Source organism: Centropristis striata, chromosome 14 (genome assembly GCF_030273125.1).
Source record: "Centropristis striata isolate RG_2023a ecotype Rhode Island chromosome 14, C.striata_1.0, whole genome shotgun sequence".
Classification (NCBI taxonomy): Eukaryota; Metazoa; Chordata; class Actinopteri; order Perciformes; family Serranidae; genus Centropristis; species Centropristis striata.
In genome coordinates, this window is record NC_081530.1 from 14,830,738 (window position 1) to 14,848,834 (window position 18,097).

Sequence of the window (18,097 nt, forward strand, 5' to 3'; positions counted from 1 at the left end):
TCCGCCCCCTAGACGAGCTCCGGCTCCACATCCTCCTCTCTCCGGACCACCGCTCCAGTCTCTGATCAAATCAAATCAAATCAAATCAATTTTATTTATATAGCCCAAAATCACAAATCACAGCTTTGCCTCAAAGGGCTTCACAGACTGTACATGGTACGACACCCTCTGTCCTTAGACCCTCACATCGGCCAGGGAAAAACTCCTTTAAAAAACCCACAGTCTTCCAATGTTTGTGGGCTGTCTGAGAAGACTGGCATAAATTAAGACGACCGCCATCCTCTGCTTCAGAGACACAGCCTGCACCGCTGGACTGCAGGTCTCTGCTCGGTGTCACGGCAAACCCATGGATCTAACACGTTAACTACTGTATGATCATTTAGAAACAAGAAACAGCATTTTTTTAAACTTTTCATTATCAGTGATGAAGCGTAAAGTTGTGGTCGTGAACGTCATGAAACAACCGTTGTTGTTGTTTAATTGATGCCGCCGCTACCAGCTGTCAGCAGTAAACTGAAAAGGCACCCACGTGGAGGGCTGGAAAATGACCAATCATAAGAGGCCCCGCCCCCAATGTGTAAAGAGTCCTCGCTCCGCGGGAGCAGAGCTCCACCGCGAGCGAGCACGGGGGAGAGTCTGCTTCACTCAGTTGCTCAATATGTGCGCGAAGATTAAACAATGACTCAAATATGACGCTATTGTCCACCTCTGCCTGCTCACTGTGGCGGAACTGTCTCCACCAGCAGTTCATTTCAGTTGATTGCTCTGCTGTGATTGGTCAACTCCACCTGGCCACCTGGTTGCTTGGCTACTAAAGCCTCCCCCCTACCCCCCCTCCCTCCTCCAAGACAGACATTCTAATTTAAAGGACATGGCGTTTTTTCATAAAACATGGGAACTTATAACTTGAGCATACATTGTCCAATCTGCCTCAAACTTGTCATGCATGATGATGTTTCATGAGTGACCAGTTCTACATAACAATATTTAATAAATTCCCGCCCTTTTTGATTAGCCACGCCCCCTTTCATAACTAATAAACTGTTTGTCCTAGAAACTTGTATAAGGTGTCAGATTACTCGGCATAGAGTTCCTGTTTAATAGGTGGTTGAATACCCCCCCCCCCCCCCCCCCCCTTTTGATTGGCCACACCCCCTTTTACTAACTAATGAACGTTTGTCCTTGAAACTTGTATGAGGTGTCTGTGAACTCAGGACAGAGTCCCTGTTTAACTGCTGATTTAATCGACGAGAATCAAGGGCCAGAAGCAAGCACACAATCAAAATTTCTTTAGAAATTTTCTAGTTTCTTTTATTTCCCTAGGGGGTCTTTATTTTGAGAAGGTTGTGTTATTGTATATTGTTTTTTAAAATATACCTCCCGCTATTTGTTGGTTTGTTTTTCGTATTTTTTTCACATCGGGAGTCAGGGATATTGTCAAAGACTTTTAAGAAGATAAAAAATAAAAATAAGAGTAATAAATACTTAAAAAATAAAATAATACTACTTAAATAATTAAATAAATTCGATAGATAATCATAAATAAAAGCATGATAAAAGAATAAAAGTTTGGTTGGTAATATATGTATAAAATCATTCCATAAAAATGTGTAGTTTTGTCATGCATAGACCATTTTAAAAACTTCTGCATGGTCTTCATAAATATATTTCAAAACCTTTTTGTAAAAACACACCACATATTAAAAGAGCAAACACATGCAATTTAAACATAGTATTTAAAACATAACATATAATATATAATATATAAAAGTGCTTTGTTTTGTTAGGAGGAAAGAAAAGGGGTTGGGGGGGTGTATGGGGGGAGGAGGAGAACATTTATATATACATAAATAAATACAGACACACAGTAAAAAGACCTTCTTCTTAAAACCCTTAATGGCGATTCCCTGTCTCCCTCCTGTGGAGCATCATTACCCTAACCCTAATTAGGGTTAGGGTTAGGGTTGTGGCCTAATTAGGGTTAGGGTTAGGGTTAGCCTCAACCCTAACCCTAACCCTAATTAGGGTTAGGGGTTAGGGTTAGGGTTAACCCTAACCCTAATTAGGGTTAGGGTTAGGGCTAGGGCTAGGGTTAGTTTACTTCAAACTTGGTCAGTACCATCACAAGGCCTTTGGGATCAAAAGTTATTCAAATCTTTATGGACAGTCACAATATGTGGACGTGGCATGGCGCCAACATATGGCGTCTCGCCATAAAACACGAGATTGTTATAACTTCTCCATTCTTTGTCCGATCTGCTCCAAACTTCTCATGCTTCATCAGAGTCCAGCCCTTAACACTTCTAAATCATAATACTTCATAAAGCCCCGGCCCTTATGCTATATCCACGCCCACTTTCATTAAATGACCACATTTCATATTTTAATGAACTCCTCCTACAGATTTAACCTGATTGACTTCAAAGTTGGTCAGTACCATCACAAGGCCTGTGGGATCAAAACTTATTCAAATCTTTACCGACAGTCACACTATGTGGGCGTGGCATGGCGCCAAAATATGGCATCTCGCCATAAAACACGAGATCGTTATAACTTCTCCATTCTTTGTCCGATCTGCTCCAAACTTCTCATGCTTCATGAGAGTCCAGCCCTTAACACATCTAAATCATAATAATTCATAAATCCCCGCCCCTTATGCTATATCCACGCCCACTTTCATTAAATGACCACATTTCATATTTTAATGAACTCCTCCTACAGATTTAACCTGATTGACTTCAAAGTTGGTCAGTACCATCACAAGGCCTTTGGGATCAAAAGTTATTCAAATCTTTACCGACAGTCACACTATGTGGGCGTGGCATGGCGGCAAATTATGCTGTCTCGCCACAACACACGAGACCGTATATAACTTGACCATACATTGTCCAATCTGTCCCAAATGTCTCATATGTGATGAGGGTCCAGCCCTGAACACACCCACATGTCAATATTGACACTCAGTCAGAGCGCCCCCCGCTGGCAACAGGTAGTCGCATGTTTTATAATTAGCCCTAGCAGTAGGCTTCACGTAGAGACACGAAATTTGGTACACACATGAATCATGTGGAGACGCACCAAAAAGCCTCTTGGACCCATACCTCAAACCCAACTGAAAGTCTGCCATCTTGGTTTGAATTTCGCACAATTCATAGTTTTTTCCCATTTCCACCTCGCATACTTTAACAAACTCCTCCGACAGATTTCACCCCATGGGCTTCAAACTTGGTCAGTATCACAAGGGCTTTGTACTTTGGGATCAAAAGTTATTGAAAGCTTTACCGACTGTCACACTATGTGGGCGTGGCATGGCGCCAAAATATGGCGTCTTGCCACAAACTACATATCCTTATAACTTTTACATACTTTGTCCCATCTGGTCCAAACTTCTCATGCTTCATCAGAGTCCAGCCCTTAACACTTCTAAATAACAATATTTCATAAAGCCCCGCCCCTTATGCTTAATCCACACCCCCTTTCATAAAATGACCACGTTGCATACTTTACCAAACTCCGCCTACAAATTTCATCCCATTGACTTCTAAATTGGTCAAAGCCCTTTGGGAACATAACATATCAACACTTTTACTGACCTTCCAATATGTGGGCGTGGCATGCCGGCAAAATATGGCATCTCGCCATAATACACCAGACTCTATAACTTGACCATACATTGTCCAATCTGTCCCAAATTTCCCACACCTGATGAGGGTCCAGCCCTGACCACACCCACATGTCATTATTGACACACAGTCATAGCGCCCCCCACTGGCTAAAGGAAGTAACATGTTTTACACAGACACGCCATTTGGGACGCATAGGGACTGAGCCCACAGCGTCCCGCCCAACGTGGCCTCCTCCGACGTGGCCTCCTCCGACGGCTCCACTCTGCTCGGTCCCGTTCAGTCCTGCTTGCAGGCCTAGTATATAATTTTTTTCTGAACTGACATTCCATAGCCATAATATAAAGAAAATAGTTATTATGATGGGCATTTAAAACTATTTTCATAATTTAATAAAAGGATTAATCTGGAAATAATTGACTAATATTAAATATAAGCCTATAATGAATCCCACACCAAATAATTTAATATTTGCCAACTACTACAGTAAAGCCCTGCTTTTATAACAATACACGAGTAATTATATTCTACTGATATAATAACAAATCAGCTACAGGGGGCATGTTTGCATTGGGTACTTTTAGTACTTTACTTTACTTTACTTTACTTTACTTTACTTTACTTTACTTTACTTTACTTTACTTTACTTTAGTTGCAATGGGGTATTTTCACAGTGTGGTGTTATTACTTTTACTTAATTAAATAAACTGAATACTTTCTTTACCACTGTATCCTACTTGTTTGGTATCTTGACTGTAAGGTCTCTCTCTTTTGGCTTCTTTTGGATTTTGTTTCACATCAAACTTTTGTCAAAGAGTTAGTGCTGAAAAACACTGACTGATGTGTAGCATGATGAAATCTAATGTCTTGTATTATGCCTTGTATTCTATTAAATGTTGGTCTTACATGCACTACTTTATATGATATTTTATTTAAATGACAATTCATTCATTGTGGTGAATAAAGTTACATTACATTCAATAACCCCAAAAATATTTTATAGCATAACTCACAAGCAAGCTACTGTATCTGTAGAAGCAGTAAAGAAAGGAAATTGTAATACTTTTGTTTTTCACAAGCCACAAAGGTTGGACTAGGTTAACCAGTACACTGCATTCTATTAAATACATATAGCATGTTGTTGTTGTTTAATGTTAAATGCTAATGTAAAAAATGTCTGGCAAATAAATTTGATGGAGTAAAACATACAATATTTGCATCCAGGGCCACCTTAACCTAATGTTAGGCCCCGGGGCTGAGAGATTTGTAGGCCCCCCATCCCCTCGATTTATAGAGTCTCAGTTTTAAAAAAGTGTGATATCTAGGTAATCTACATCACAAAATGCATTAGTTTCTTTCGAGACATACAACAGTGAGTTTTCCCTCTTTGAGTCAGAAAACACAATAATATTGTTATTAACATATCACTGAGCCCACTTGAGAATAAACACAAGACACTTTATTTAACAACCACACACAGCAACTTATGGTGATAATAAAACCAAAATGTATGAAAGGATGATTTTAAACAATATTATGAAAAATATCACCGTCCATCACCTGTCTGCAAAAACATTGATAATAACTTGTTAACTTAATAACAACAGCATAAGCATAAAGACAGCAACAGATCAAAGTAGGAGCCTCTTCTCTGGCCTCAGTGGGCCCTCTGAACAATCACATGCACCTACAAAGACACACAAACACACTCCATTCAGCACCATGGCCTAATGCCAGGTACCAAAAAGATTAAACTGAGCAACATTAATAGAAGATTTGCAGTATTATCTAGACAAACATCTAAGCAAATATGCATTTCAAAAACAATGCACAACCACCAGTGGTGGAATATAACTAAGTACATTTACTCAAGTACTGTACTTAAGTACAATTTTTTAGGTATTTGTACTTTACTTGAGTATTTCCATTTTATGTAACTTTTTACTTCTACTCCACTACATTATTAGGCAAATATTGTACTTTTTACTCTAGGATTTAGCTGCCAGCTTTAGTTACTTTTCAGGTCAAGATTTAACATAATATATATGATCAATGTAAAGTGATTAGACGTTTTCTTAATTAAATCTTTTAACAGTATATTAAATAATTAAGTGAGCCCAATCTTTACAAAATGAAAACACTGCATACTTTAAATCACCAATACAAATAATGTAATAATATATTTAGAATATATAGAACAATCATAGTGGGTCCATTCTGCATAACCCGAGTACTTTTACTTTTCATACTTTAAGTAGATTTTGATGCTGATACTTTTCTACTTTTACTTCAGTAAGATTTGGATGCAGAACTTTTACTTGTGTGTGTGTGTGTGTGTCAGATCAAAGCAATCAACAGAATTAACTGACACCACCTGTTAATGAAAGAGTGACAGCAGCCAGAGGTGGACTGAAATTTCTGGCCTCGAACAGAAAGCATTTTTGGCAAAACCATAATACCTATCATTGATCCGACTTCACTTTGAGTGTCCCGAGTTCTTCCTGAACGTCTACATGTGATTCTTTTTAAGAAAAATGAAAAATAGCTTTGTTAGAGCGATCTAAAAAAACTGTTCTATCTTCCCTTTTTCCGAAATCTCCCTGCGTTTTTAATATGGGAGCCAATGAGGTGGTGAGGTGAGTTTTGGTGGCGAATCTGTGCGTCGTACGCCCAAACTATAACTCTGACAGCTTTACCAGAGGATTGTGAGTGAGAAGACAAATTTTCCTACATTTCTATGTATAAATTATTTCTGTAGAGTGGAATTTGCGGCCTGGAGTGCAGTTTTCAAATTTATTTTTTGACAATTTTTTCTCTCCCTCTACACTCTGGCGATGATGTCACACACTGTGACACGAACATTCCGTGCAATACACACCCATTATAATCTCAGAATTTCTCCAAAAATGATCATGGTCATTGAACAGGGATTGATAAAAAACTATAATACCTATCGAAACGCAAATTAATACACCAATACACAAGACTTGTGTCTACTGTTTAAAGTTTAAATGGAGTCATTAGGTGAAATTATGCCGGAGAAGTAGGCGTTTAAAAATCTCCAATTATTGTTCTTTTTCGCTCATTTTTTGTCGCCCGTCCCATTCATTTCAATGCAAATTCAAATCAAATTCGTATTCTGTAGAGAAAAGTAATAGCACACCGATCCCGATCAAACCGCACGTTTTGATATATAATTTGTCCTGCAACTCTTCAAGTTGTAGGACTAGTAGCGGGACGAAATTGCGTCCAGAAGAGGAATAAGAAAAAATCCACAGTATAACAGTAGTGCTCGGGGCAAAGCACTACCGAGCACTGGTCCCTACAGCTATTGCTGTATGGGACCAGTGCTCGGGGCGATTGCCCCGAGGCCCTAATAAAACAACAGTAACAACAAGTAGAACAGTTGGCCTTCATGGCCAGAATGAGCAGGACGAGTAATTACCGAGAGAAAAAACGTGTCCTTGAAAACACAATAGAACAGAAATTAAAAAAGAAAAGCAAGAACAATGAAAAGTATAGTGGATCATGGAACATACAGGCCAAGGGTCAGGGGACCATACATATTTCATTAGAGTTAAACGCTAAATTTAGATATCAAAGGGCTGATTAAAGTGCAGAGTGCTGAAGTGTTAGGTGCGTAATTATATTGCAGATTACCCGATTGCCCAGTAAATATAAAGTGCAAATTTAAATGCACAATACTTAATACACATTACATTAATTAAATCCCAGCAATGCTAGTTATATGATATTGGGAGTACCCATTTTTAAGAATATAAAGTGCATCTTGCCTTGCACGTAGCCCTAATACCTAAAAAAGAAAGAAAGAAAATTTCAACATGTGTTTTGTTAATTTGGTGCCGTTAACACCTAAATTATTATTATTGTGTATGGGGTTTTGAGAAATACTGGAAGGAAAGTGCGCCAATTGTCAAGAAGGGGGCGCTACTCCAACAAATTGAAGCCAAGCGCCTATTACAGTAGAAGAAGACGCTGCTGCAGTCCAGCCTCAAAGAAGAAGTGGGAGGCATCAGTACTGTCATGTAATCATAACACATGACCAAGGTTACCCCACAAATGCTGGAGAAAAGTATGAATTTCACTTGACAAAAACAGACTGTCAACTTATCACGGTAAGGAAAATGGCTCCACTGTTTGATTTACTATTATATGTCTGTGTCAAATTACAAACCGGCTTTGACTTGCTAGCAGCTTTAGCTAGTGAGCTAACCATCAGCATGACGAAGGAGGTCACGCCAAACTCCGTTTAAATAATTACAAATAATATGTATCCACTTTTAAACAAGTGTGTAACGTTTAGGATCAGTCTGCCTCTTATGCCTGCCACCCTTGCCTGTTCAAAGACACATCAGTGTGTGGCAGTGAAGTTAATAGTAATACTGAGGTCTTAAGGCAGGTTTTGTGATGTAACATTAGTTGTGCTTGGTGACATTTACATGACAAGGTGTGTTGAGGTAGACTAGATTATTCCAGACTAGAGTTTGGTGTGGGGTTCCCACCCACACGTCAGGGGTGACGTTTCAGAATTGTTGAGGGGCTCAGCTGTTGAATTGACAGCTGCTGTTCAGAGGATTTATCAATCGTTAAAAAACCTGAACGAGAAAGGTGAATGTATGATCAGCCAATGAACATAACGTGATGCTAAGCGTGACTGACAGGTTTCGGCTCTGACGGCTAACTCCAGATGTTCTTTGCCTCTTTCTGATATGACAACAGGTCGCGATGAGAGTCCCGTGTTTCTTGTCCACCGTTGCCCGAAGCTTACCGAGTCCCGCCGCCGGTCAGCTGTGCTGCCGGCTGCTGGGCCCCAGCTCCATCACAAGGTGAGCTTCATCTGGAAGGTACCGGGTATTTTTTTATTGTAATCTGCTATAGTCCTGGCTGCTTACTCCTGAGTCTCAGGAGACTGACAACAAGGGAGCTATAATTTGACATTATCCAGGGTAGTGCTTGTTAGTTTACTGTCAAAGAAAATATTTCCTGCCACATGCCTTCACACTGTACAATAACAGCTAAAAGTCTGTTCATAACATACAGTCGCTATGCACTTTATGTGTTTTTTTATGCACACTGTTCACTGCACCTTATTTGTTTCACGGCACCTATATGTTTATACTGTATATTTATATTTTATTCTGCACTACAATCAATACTCCTTCTTTAGACATTTTTATTTTTATTGGAGCATGGTATTTTATTGCTTGAATATGCCTAGGTTGTTCTTTTTATTAAATTGTGTTGTTATTGTCTCTGGGTGTAATGCTGCTGCTACACTGTAATCTATCTATCTATCTATCTATCTATCTATCTATCTATCTATCTATCTATCTATCTATCTATAAGTGTAAAGACTCACTTTCACTTTCCATTTCCACTATACATAGCCAGTGTTTTTTCAACATTTGTGGGGACTCAAACATTCACTTCCTGCATGCGTACATGTATACCTCTTCTGCGTCAATTTATTGGAAAACATAAAGTTCAGTCTCAAGATGACGTTATAAATACAATGGATTATAATGTATCCTGTATTGCTTTCAATTATGTATTCTCCATATGTATTCTCCTGTGGATACACTTTTCCAATTTAATTTTATCTCTGCTGATTCAGCACACGTCAGCATGATTTACCCTTCTGTGCTCTTTTGTTGTTTTTCCTTTGGAGAAGTAAGTTCTTTAAAAATGTATGTGGCACTTACTATTTGCCTTTGCTCTAGCGGGGCAATATCAGAAGTGGCAAAACCAAAACTACCTGCATGGCTAGACACTACTAGGTGTGAGTTGTAATTTGGCTGAACTGGCCCTTTAAGTTTGTTGTTGCCCATGGCAATGAGAGTAAAGTCCACTTACAGGTTTTGCTTACTTTTCCAGGCTTTCTTTTTCTGCAGACTGTTGTCTCGTTACTCGTCTACTGTTGTTCTTCACTCACTACATTAGATAAAGTTCGACATACAAGGTTAGTAACAAAAACATCCTCCCTTTTCTTTTAGAAGAAATATGTCCTCCAAAAGGCAAATGGACCATCTAGAGAGAACAGCAAACAACTCCAGACAAAATGTAAGTTAGTATTTTAGGTTGAATGTGTTAATCTGGACTGTATCCATCACCTCGGCCACTTTTTAACCATATCTGTAATGGTCAGCTGATTCTAAGATTATTAACCCACTCCTAAACTCTGCTCTGTTCCTGTGTATGTGTGTGGGTGCTGGACTGGCTGCATAACACAGGCTCTGTATCCAGCTCAAGTATGTGGCATTACAGACGAGTCAGAGACGGTAAAACGTTTGAGAATAGCTGTCCATCCAGACTTCAGCTTCAAAGCAGGACAGTGGTAAGTAGTTAAGTTAACCAACTGATTAATCATTTTTATCAACATCATTGTGTTGCGACATCTTAGATAAACCACATTGTTATATGCTTGCTGTTGTTATTGGCAGCTGGTTTTGCCAGCTGATGCTGCATGTCCTCTGCTCTTTGTGCCTCCATCTACCAAAATATGTCTACTGCTACTGCCTGAGTATGCGTTTGGAAAAATCCCACCGGAGTCCATTTATATGGTGATTGTAGTACTTATAAACACCACAAGGTGGTGGCATTGTGTTTGATCAGTCCTGCCATGGGGCTGTGGGTTTTCTTTTCTTAAAAAAATGTTTAACAGTAAACGTGTTTACAATCGTACATAACAGTCAACAGTACATCAGCTCAAGGTTATCATCGTAAATGTAAGCAACTTCCTTTTGTCAGGAATGTATAGATTTTTCTGCAAATGTATGCATGTAATGCTCAAGGACCTATTATCAGGGTTATTGAGAAATTTTGAAAAACCTATTTTATTGACAAAATCATATTGCAAAAGGCATTTCTTGCAATCAGAACCTAGTCTGTTGGTCTCATTTAAAACTTGAGCATCTGCAGATTGATTCCACACCTGATGTGTTATGATCCACAAAAGTTATGCGACATGAGATATTAATAATTACTGTCAGCTCTTGATCTCTTGACTGTAAGGGAACCATGAGGGATAAGTGAGTGAGATTCAGCTCTTTTTTGTTAGGGTGTGAAGAGAGAGACACCTGGCAAAGATCTGCTTTCTACTAGTTGCTTATACTGTTAATGGGAGCATTATCTGGTGTGAAGACTTTATCTCTTACATGTTCTTCTGTCTAGCACTTAGTGTATATCATCTGGCTGTGCATGCTTTTGCTAACTTTTTTGCAAGGAATGTAACACATCAGCTAAAAGGACGGAACAAAGCTCATTAATTATTTAGAGCTTCTTCTCAAATGAGGTTGAACCAAGAATTTGGGGACTTAATAAGCTCAAGCTTGCTCATAGATTTGTGTAGGTAATCACTGTGTGCTCTGAGCTGCATGCACACTTGTAGGTTTGACTTGAGACACAGTTACTTGTTGGGGAAATGTTTTGTCTTGTGAGCTAACTGACTCTCAAGCTGGCCCTCTTACAATCCTAATAGCAAGTTAAATTGTTCTTCGATTAAGGCAGAGCTTTTTTGCGTGTCTGTCAGTCAGTGTTGCCAATGTTAATTAGTACCCTGCACATGCAGTATACGTACATGAAGCCATACTGTAGGTGGGCGGTGGTGAGATATAAAACTGGCAGCCAGTTGCCCCGCAGCGACTGATAATGAATGTAAATTGATGGAAATCCTTGAGTTTCAGTGTTTCTGAGAAAAAGGACTGTTAAGTTGTTCATCTCCAGGTGGGAGAGGAGGAGGAGAAGAAGGAGGAGGAGGTGGGTGGAACATATGTGTGCATCTTCACAGCAGATCCATATTTATGATGCCTCTGAGGGTTGTGGAGTCAGTGTCTCTCTCTAGTGTAACAGTGGGTCATTGTGTTGGTGGAACATTAGACCAACTGTTAAGCATTGCTGTTTCCCTCTGGGGGTGCTCTGCTCTGCTTGTTGATGGACAGATGCGACCACGTTTGGTGTAACACTGGGACGCTGCACTTTGTATAAACTAACTAGCAGGCAACTTTCCATCTGGTTTGGTTTTGTTCTGCCTGGTTTCTGGAACAGGCTACACCATACACTGAGGTCAAAGGGCATTCTAACTTCTTTCACACACTTTGACCCTCGGTTCAGCTCGTTTTTACTCTTGAATTAACTGTTGTTTAGAAATCTGACAGATCATCTCTATTTCCAATCAGAAGACCATAGCTTTTGTGAAGAAAAACCCACTATACTGTGCTATAAGAGGTTGAAATTAGCTTCCGATTCTGTCGTTAAGGGGGAATTTAAGGGAACCATAACTTGCATTTCTGAGTGACCGATCCTCCGTTTTTTACACCTCTTACTGCCTTTATAGCATTGTCACAAATATAATATAGCTTTCCCCAATTAAAAACGGTGTTTAAAAGTGTCGATAGCCTCTTTGAGATAATCAAATCCCTTTTTTGAGAAGTCTAGATAAAGTGGTTTTCTATCTGGACCTGGTCTAATGTGGTCTACAAATGAAAAAAGCTTTGAAATCTGCCTTTATTGCATTTTTTTCCAAATAGAATATAGCTTTCACAAATTAATAACTGTGGTTTAAAGTGTCTATAGCCTTCTTGGACAATATAGTTCAGATTTGTACAGTCTAGGTGCAGTGGTTTTCTATCTGGCCCTGGTCTAATGAGTTCTACATATGAAAATAGATATGAAATTAGCTATTTTCATTTTCATGAATAGAATAAAGCTTGTACGAATCTGAAAGTGTGTCTCAGACAGCATTAGATTCAAACTAATGTCTAACATGCTTTCATAACAGTTAGAGGGGGATTGGACGCTCACGCTCAGCAATGTAAGTTAAGGTTCCCTTAAATTTCCCCTTAACCGCAGAAGAAAATGAAAATCGGAAGAAGAATCGGAAGAAATGGAGCAGATTTGGAACCACTTGGAATACAGATTTCTTATAACTCCTGATAGTTTTAGCCTCTGTAGTGATGGAAACATTATAATTTCACAGTTTTTAGTCTAGTTAAGTTCAAACATCCACTTATGTAATAAAATAGTTGACCAATTCATTAATTGATCAATTTTGTTTTGTGTTCAATGTATGCAGGGTGGATTTCTTCATCCCCGGCGTGGAGAAGGTGGGAGGTTTCTCCATGTGCTCTAGCCCGGGTTTACTGCAGAGGGAAGGCGTCATTGAACTGGCTGTCAAATACACCAAACACCCTCCAGCACACTGGATCCACACCATGGTGAGTGGGGCAAAGAAGTATGATATTGTGTGATATATTATAAAATTACCCAAATTATACAGCGAGTGGTCATTTTCCTGGCAGAATTATGAGTTAGAATATTCCAGAGGAGTAGATTTGGACCACGTAGCTGTCTATTGGTTTGGAAGATTACATTGTGAGTATATGCATGAGGGAGAGGGTGAAAAAAGTGAATAGAGATGCAGAAAGAGAACGAGTGGAGCGGTCGGGGTGTTGAGAAAAGGTTAAGGTGTTATAGAGTTAGGAAATGAAGACTGCCGGCACATAATCACACTCTAGTTATTCTCAAAAGTGAAGCGTGAAGAGGAAAATGGCAAGTCAGATCATTTTTTTTTCCCCCTGCAGAAGCAGCAGGCACCAACCTGTACTTAAAGGTTAAATTAAAAACTTGTGATACACTCTCAGTTGAACATAAGGTCCATTTATCCACTTAAATTTTAATCTGTTTCATAATCTTTGTTCAGGTGTTGTTAGTCATATGACCCCTGATGTTTTTCAATCATGTGTAATGGCTGTCAAGGGTTTGTTAAAGTGAGTCAACAAATTTTAAAAATAGCCTGTGTGGTAGAAGTTGGTGTTTGACTGTGTGTAGAGCAAGCTGACAGGGTGAGTAAGGGTTGTGTGAATACATAAATAAAGGTAATCGAAATATAAAAACATTCTATGTACATAACAATGTATTTTGCCTACAAGAAAATGCTACAAAATGTAGCGTTTTCAATTCAGTAGCACTAGTAGTGTGAGTAGTTGTATTAATATGAACAATGTTTGCTTGCTGCCTACCTTTCCCTTCCTTTTCTGTACCGTGTGTGTTTGTTTGCAGCTTCTGTGTTTGATGATGGGCCCTAATAAATAGCTTTGAGCTACTACGCTTTGTGTAAATAAGTATCAGAAAGCGGTGTGATGTATTTGAGTATTCCGAGACTTGCAGCTCTCTGCTCTGGGATCGTTTGATGATCCATTTGTTTGATATTGCGCTCCGACTCTATTCTGTGAGCAGCAATAGTGTAGGGACCACAACAGCAGATTAAGAATGCGAGCATTATTATTATGTGTGTGTGCTCACATGTGTAGCAAAGTAGATGAAGGCGCATTTACTCCTCTTTCTGACTTCAAAAGACCACCTCTTCGCAACTTGTGAAAACGTTCTCACCCCCTACCATAGCTAAGGTTTGTTGTGTGCATGCATGTTGATCTAACAGTATCTGATTCCTTAAGGTTTGGATTCAGTGTTGTATATGATCCTTATCCCTCTGCCCTCCCTCCTTCCCCTCAGTGTAAACTGGGCTCCCAGGTGGCCATGCGTGTCGGCGGGGACTTCTTCTTCAACCCGTTACCCTCTGACCCCTCTGTGGATTTGCTCCTGGTGGGTGGTGGTGTAGGGATCAACCCCTTGTACTCCATCCTGTTGCACACCAAGGATCTGCTGCAACTCAAACACGCCACTGGTGGGCGGGACTACAACATAGGCTCTGCCCACCTCTGCTACAGCGCCAAGAACACCCAGGAACTGCTTTTTAAGGTGTGTGCGCTTGTGTTTTTCTAACGCACGTTCAACAGCATCACCGGTATGAGCCCACTGGAGGTAATGGATAGAGGTGGGAATCACCAGGGTCCCCATGATATTATTGCGATTTTAAGCATTTTATTGCGATTTAACTGTTTAACTGCATTTTGTGTTGACAAAATTAAATTATATCAAGAATTGTTTTGTCAAATAAGAGAAAATTATCTAGTATCTAGTATCTCTGTCTATTCATCTCACTTTAGTCTTTTTATTTCTCCACAATGAGAGTCAAACCCACAGACTGACCAACAAAGTATTCAGTTTGTTGCTTCACCGCTCTGAATTTTCTTTGAATGAAACATCAAAAAAAAAATCCTAACTTTGCAGCGTTATTTCAACAACTTCCTGATACGATATCCTGATGCATGGTGCCTATAAATTGTTTCAAATGATACCGGTATCTCCAGTATATTCCTAAAAGTGAGCGAAAATACTGACGCTAAATAAACCCTAAATATCGATACTTGGCGGCCATGTATCGATACAATGTTGCCACACAAAATAATGCAACACCATGCTGTATCGATTTTTTCCCCTCCCACCTCTAGTAATGGAATAAATAAGTGTTCTTTGAATGTTCGCCAGGATGCAACACTTCTCCTAATGCACTATTTTTTTACTTTATCTCTGTGTTTTTCGTTTCATAGCATAAGAGATGAGGTTATTCTGATCTTGCCTTTTAGGAAAGTGTTCGTAAGTTTTTGAAATGTTCTATATATTAATAATGGTAAACAAAAGTTGCCTGTGGACAAAATGCTACCTCAGTCCCCGGACAGATAGTAAATGCAAGAAATGTTTCCATATGTGTTTTTTGTTCCCCGCTGTACCAAATCTGCACCGAACTGGGCTCTTTGTACCATGACACCCCTGCTGCTGGGCAGATGTGTCACAGTATGTAAGGAGAACAGCTATCTAAACTACCTTTCGTGTTCCCAGAGCTCAATCATCGAGGCGTGTCAGGAGTTCCCCGACAAGCTCTCCTGTGACCTCCACGTCACGCAACAGAGCACAGATGTCGACTCGCACCTCCAGCCATTCATCAACCGTAAGCAATGCCCATGCACGCACGCATACACTTTGCTTTGTTTAGCAGGGATGATTTAGTGACTGTCACACTGTGTGTCTTTGTTGATTTATCTGTGTCGTCATGTGGAACAGTTTTTATCAAAGCGTCACGTGGTAGACAGAAGGATTAGGTGCCATGCACTGAGTCTTGATTAATTGATTGACTTCCCCTTTGTGCGTCCCCAGACGGGAGAATCACAGAGGAGGAGTTACGGGCTCATGTGGACCCGCAAAGGACTTTGTGTTTCCTGTGTGGGCCCCCGCCCATGATCGAAGCGTTTTCAAAAACCCTCACGGACCTCGGCCTCCCAAAGGACAGAATCCTCTTTGAGAAGTGGTGGTAGAACCCCTTACCATTCAGGGTTGTCTTCCTCACTTGTGCTCCTTTTTTGCCGTCTTCAGAGGAGGATATATCGGAGTGTGGTGAGAATGGAAGACAACTGAAATATTCCAGTTTTATGAACATTAATATGGGTGCTCCAGGACATTCACCCTCCGATCCCTGCTACTGCAACCTATGCCTGATCTGTAATAGACCGCTGGGACCGCCCACTCTTCAACAAGCAGTTGACTCACAACAATAGAGAAGAGTTTTATTTCTTAGATTCTAAAAACCAGGGCACAGCAGACTGTAAAACATCTACTTTACCAAGACATTTTTCAGCTCACTGCTTTAATGAATATTGCAACAAATCTGCAGCTGTGTGATTGACACATCTTGACACAGCTGTTACACATCTTCATACCTGATCTCATTTCCAGCCTTCTGCTTAAACCAAGTGATGTTTAGTCTTACCATACATTTCCAGCTAAATGATGAAGGCACGATGAGTAGGATTTGTCTCAGTGTATAGACTCATGTAAAAATAACCCTCTCAATCATCACTTATGACCCACTACAAGTTCGTTATTGTGTCTGTATCTGCAGAGACCCTGCCCTCTGCCTGCATTTCTCCCTCTCTCTATTTTTTTCATTTTGCTGTGTTCGGGACATTTCAGGGTGTGGCATGGATGACTCTGTAATCAGTCTTGTCTGAGTCGGAAGCTTTGCTAAATTCTTTGGTCTATACTCAAATGCTATGCTGATTAACTAGCTAGACTGAAAAAGCTAAACACGCTGGCTAATTAGACATTTTTGAGCTTGGGTCTACTTTAAATGTTGAGTTTACTCATCGTAACAGCCAAATCCTAGTCATTGTACCTTTTTAAAGGCATGAATTCATCCATGCATGTGTTGAGGCAATAATTTGACATTTCAGAAATACATTCTTGCCATGTGTTTGATTAGTATATCAATACCTGTTTGCTTAATATGAAGCTACAGTGGGGATGTTAATAATTAACTTTTAACGCTAATCATTTTGACCAATTAATACTACTAGTTAAAACTGTTGTTTTAAAAGTGCCTTAGTAATGGAGAGCTTAAAATGCAGCACAAGTCCATGGCTGTTTGGACACTGAAAATAACCCCAAGCTTTAACTCTCCTAGTGGGGACAACTGGGACTCAGTTGCCTGTTTCTCTGTCAAAGTATAATGATCAGTTAACAAAGGTCGGCTATCAGTCAGAATTTAAAATCCAAATTGGCATCCCTAGTCAGCAGGTAGTTAGCTTAGCATAAAGACTGGACAGACGAGGAAGGAGCTAGCCTGGTTTTTGCCAAAGGCAACAAAATCTACCAACCATTACCTTTAAAGCTGTGTGTGTGAAGCACTGTGAAACTATGGCTTGTTGTTTTTGTACAGGTGAAATGGCTACCTTTTGGCAGATTTTGTAAACTTTGAACAGCACTAACTAGCTAGCTGTTTCCTCCTCTGTCCAGTCTTTATGCACTGCTAAGTAGCTTTTGGCTTTAACTTCATATTTGAGATTGGTATTAATCTTATCTAACTCTGGCAATAAAACTGAATATGTGCAATTCCCAAAATGTCAAACTATTGTTGCAAATTCTCTAGATATGTGTCAGTGCAAACAAGCTGAATCTATACTGTTATTTTACACTGTACATAAGTGTTTGAATATTTTCTATTAATATACCTCTGATAATTTAATCATGTGTTTTTAGAAGTGTTACACTATATGTATATACAACTTAGAACTATTTATTTGCAGAACAGAAGATTTTGTTTTCCTGATGAGTTTGACTGAGTTACATTGGAGAGATTGTTTTTCACATTTTATTCACATGCAAACTTCACACATGTATTTTTAGAGTAAACAACCTAACAGTCTCCCACATATTGGCCAGTGTCCCTGCCTCAGTCACACACAGTTACATGCATACACAATGCCTAACTCACATCCACTTTTACACAATTACACACATGCACATACCCATAAACGATCCTCGTCCCTGGGTGGAGTGAGTATCCCATGGTGCACTGTAATGGAACCTCCAGGTGGTCTCTGATTGGCTTGGATCACTGAACATCCCTCGGAGATGGTTGGGAGCTTCTTCTTGTCGTCTCCCAGTGGGGGTTACGCTGTTGAGACTCATTTTCGAGTTGTTTTTGCGTTTCTTCCTCATATGAGGAAAACAGTTTATGCTGGTAACGTGAAACTTCAAGGAAATAAAAGAAAATTGAGTCA

At 39.7% G+C, this 18,097-nt stretch overlaps 1 protein-coding gene across 1 annotated transcript; it reads left to right on the forward strand.

Moving 5' to 3' along the window:
- Positions 1–7,631: 7,631 nt before the first annotated feature.
- On the forward strand, positions 7,632–18,094 carry oxnad1 (oxidoreductase NAD-binding domain containing 1). The gene is made up of 8 exons (XM_059349700.1): positions 7,632–7,759; positions 8,364–8,470; positions 9,638–9,704; positions 9,875–9,978; positions 12,715–12,856; positions 14,154–14,399; positions 15,381–15,489; positions 15,696–18,094. The coding sequence occupies exons 2-8, from the start codon at positions 8,370–8,372 to the stop codon at positions 15,851–15,853; spliced, it is 927 nt and encodes a 308-aa protein (XP_059205683.1). The 5' UTR covers positions 7,632–7,759; positions 8,364–8,369; the 3' UTR covers positions 15,854–18,094.
- The last annotated feature ends 3 nt before the right edge of the window (positions 18,095–18,097 follow it).

What these genes read in the sequence shown, in the direction of transcription:
- oxnad1 (XM_059349700.1), top strand. Translation starts at nt 8,370, where the DNA reads ATGAGAGTCCCGTGTTTCTTGTCCACCGTTGCCCGAAGCTTACCGAGT. An exon ending in AGCTTCAAAGCAGGACAGTG is followed by an intron (nt 9,979 to 12,714) that starts GTAAGTAGTTAA and finishes CAATGTATGCAG; the next exon opens with GGTGGATTTCTTCATCCCCG. An exon ending in CCCAGGAACTGCTTTTTAAG is followed by an intron (nt 14,400 to 15,380) that starts GTGTGTGCGCTT and finishes TCGTGTTCCCAG; the next exon opens with AGCTCAATCATCGAGGCGTG.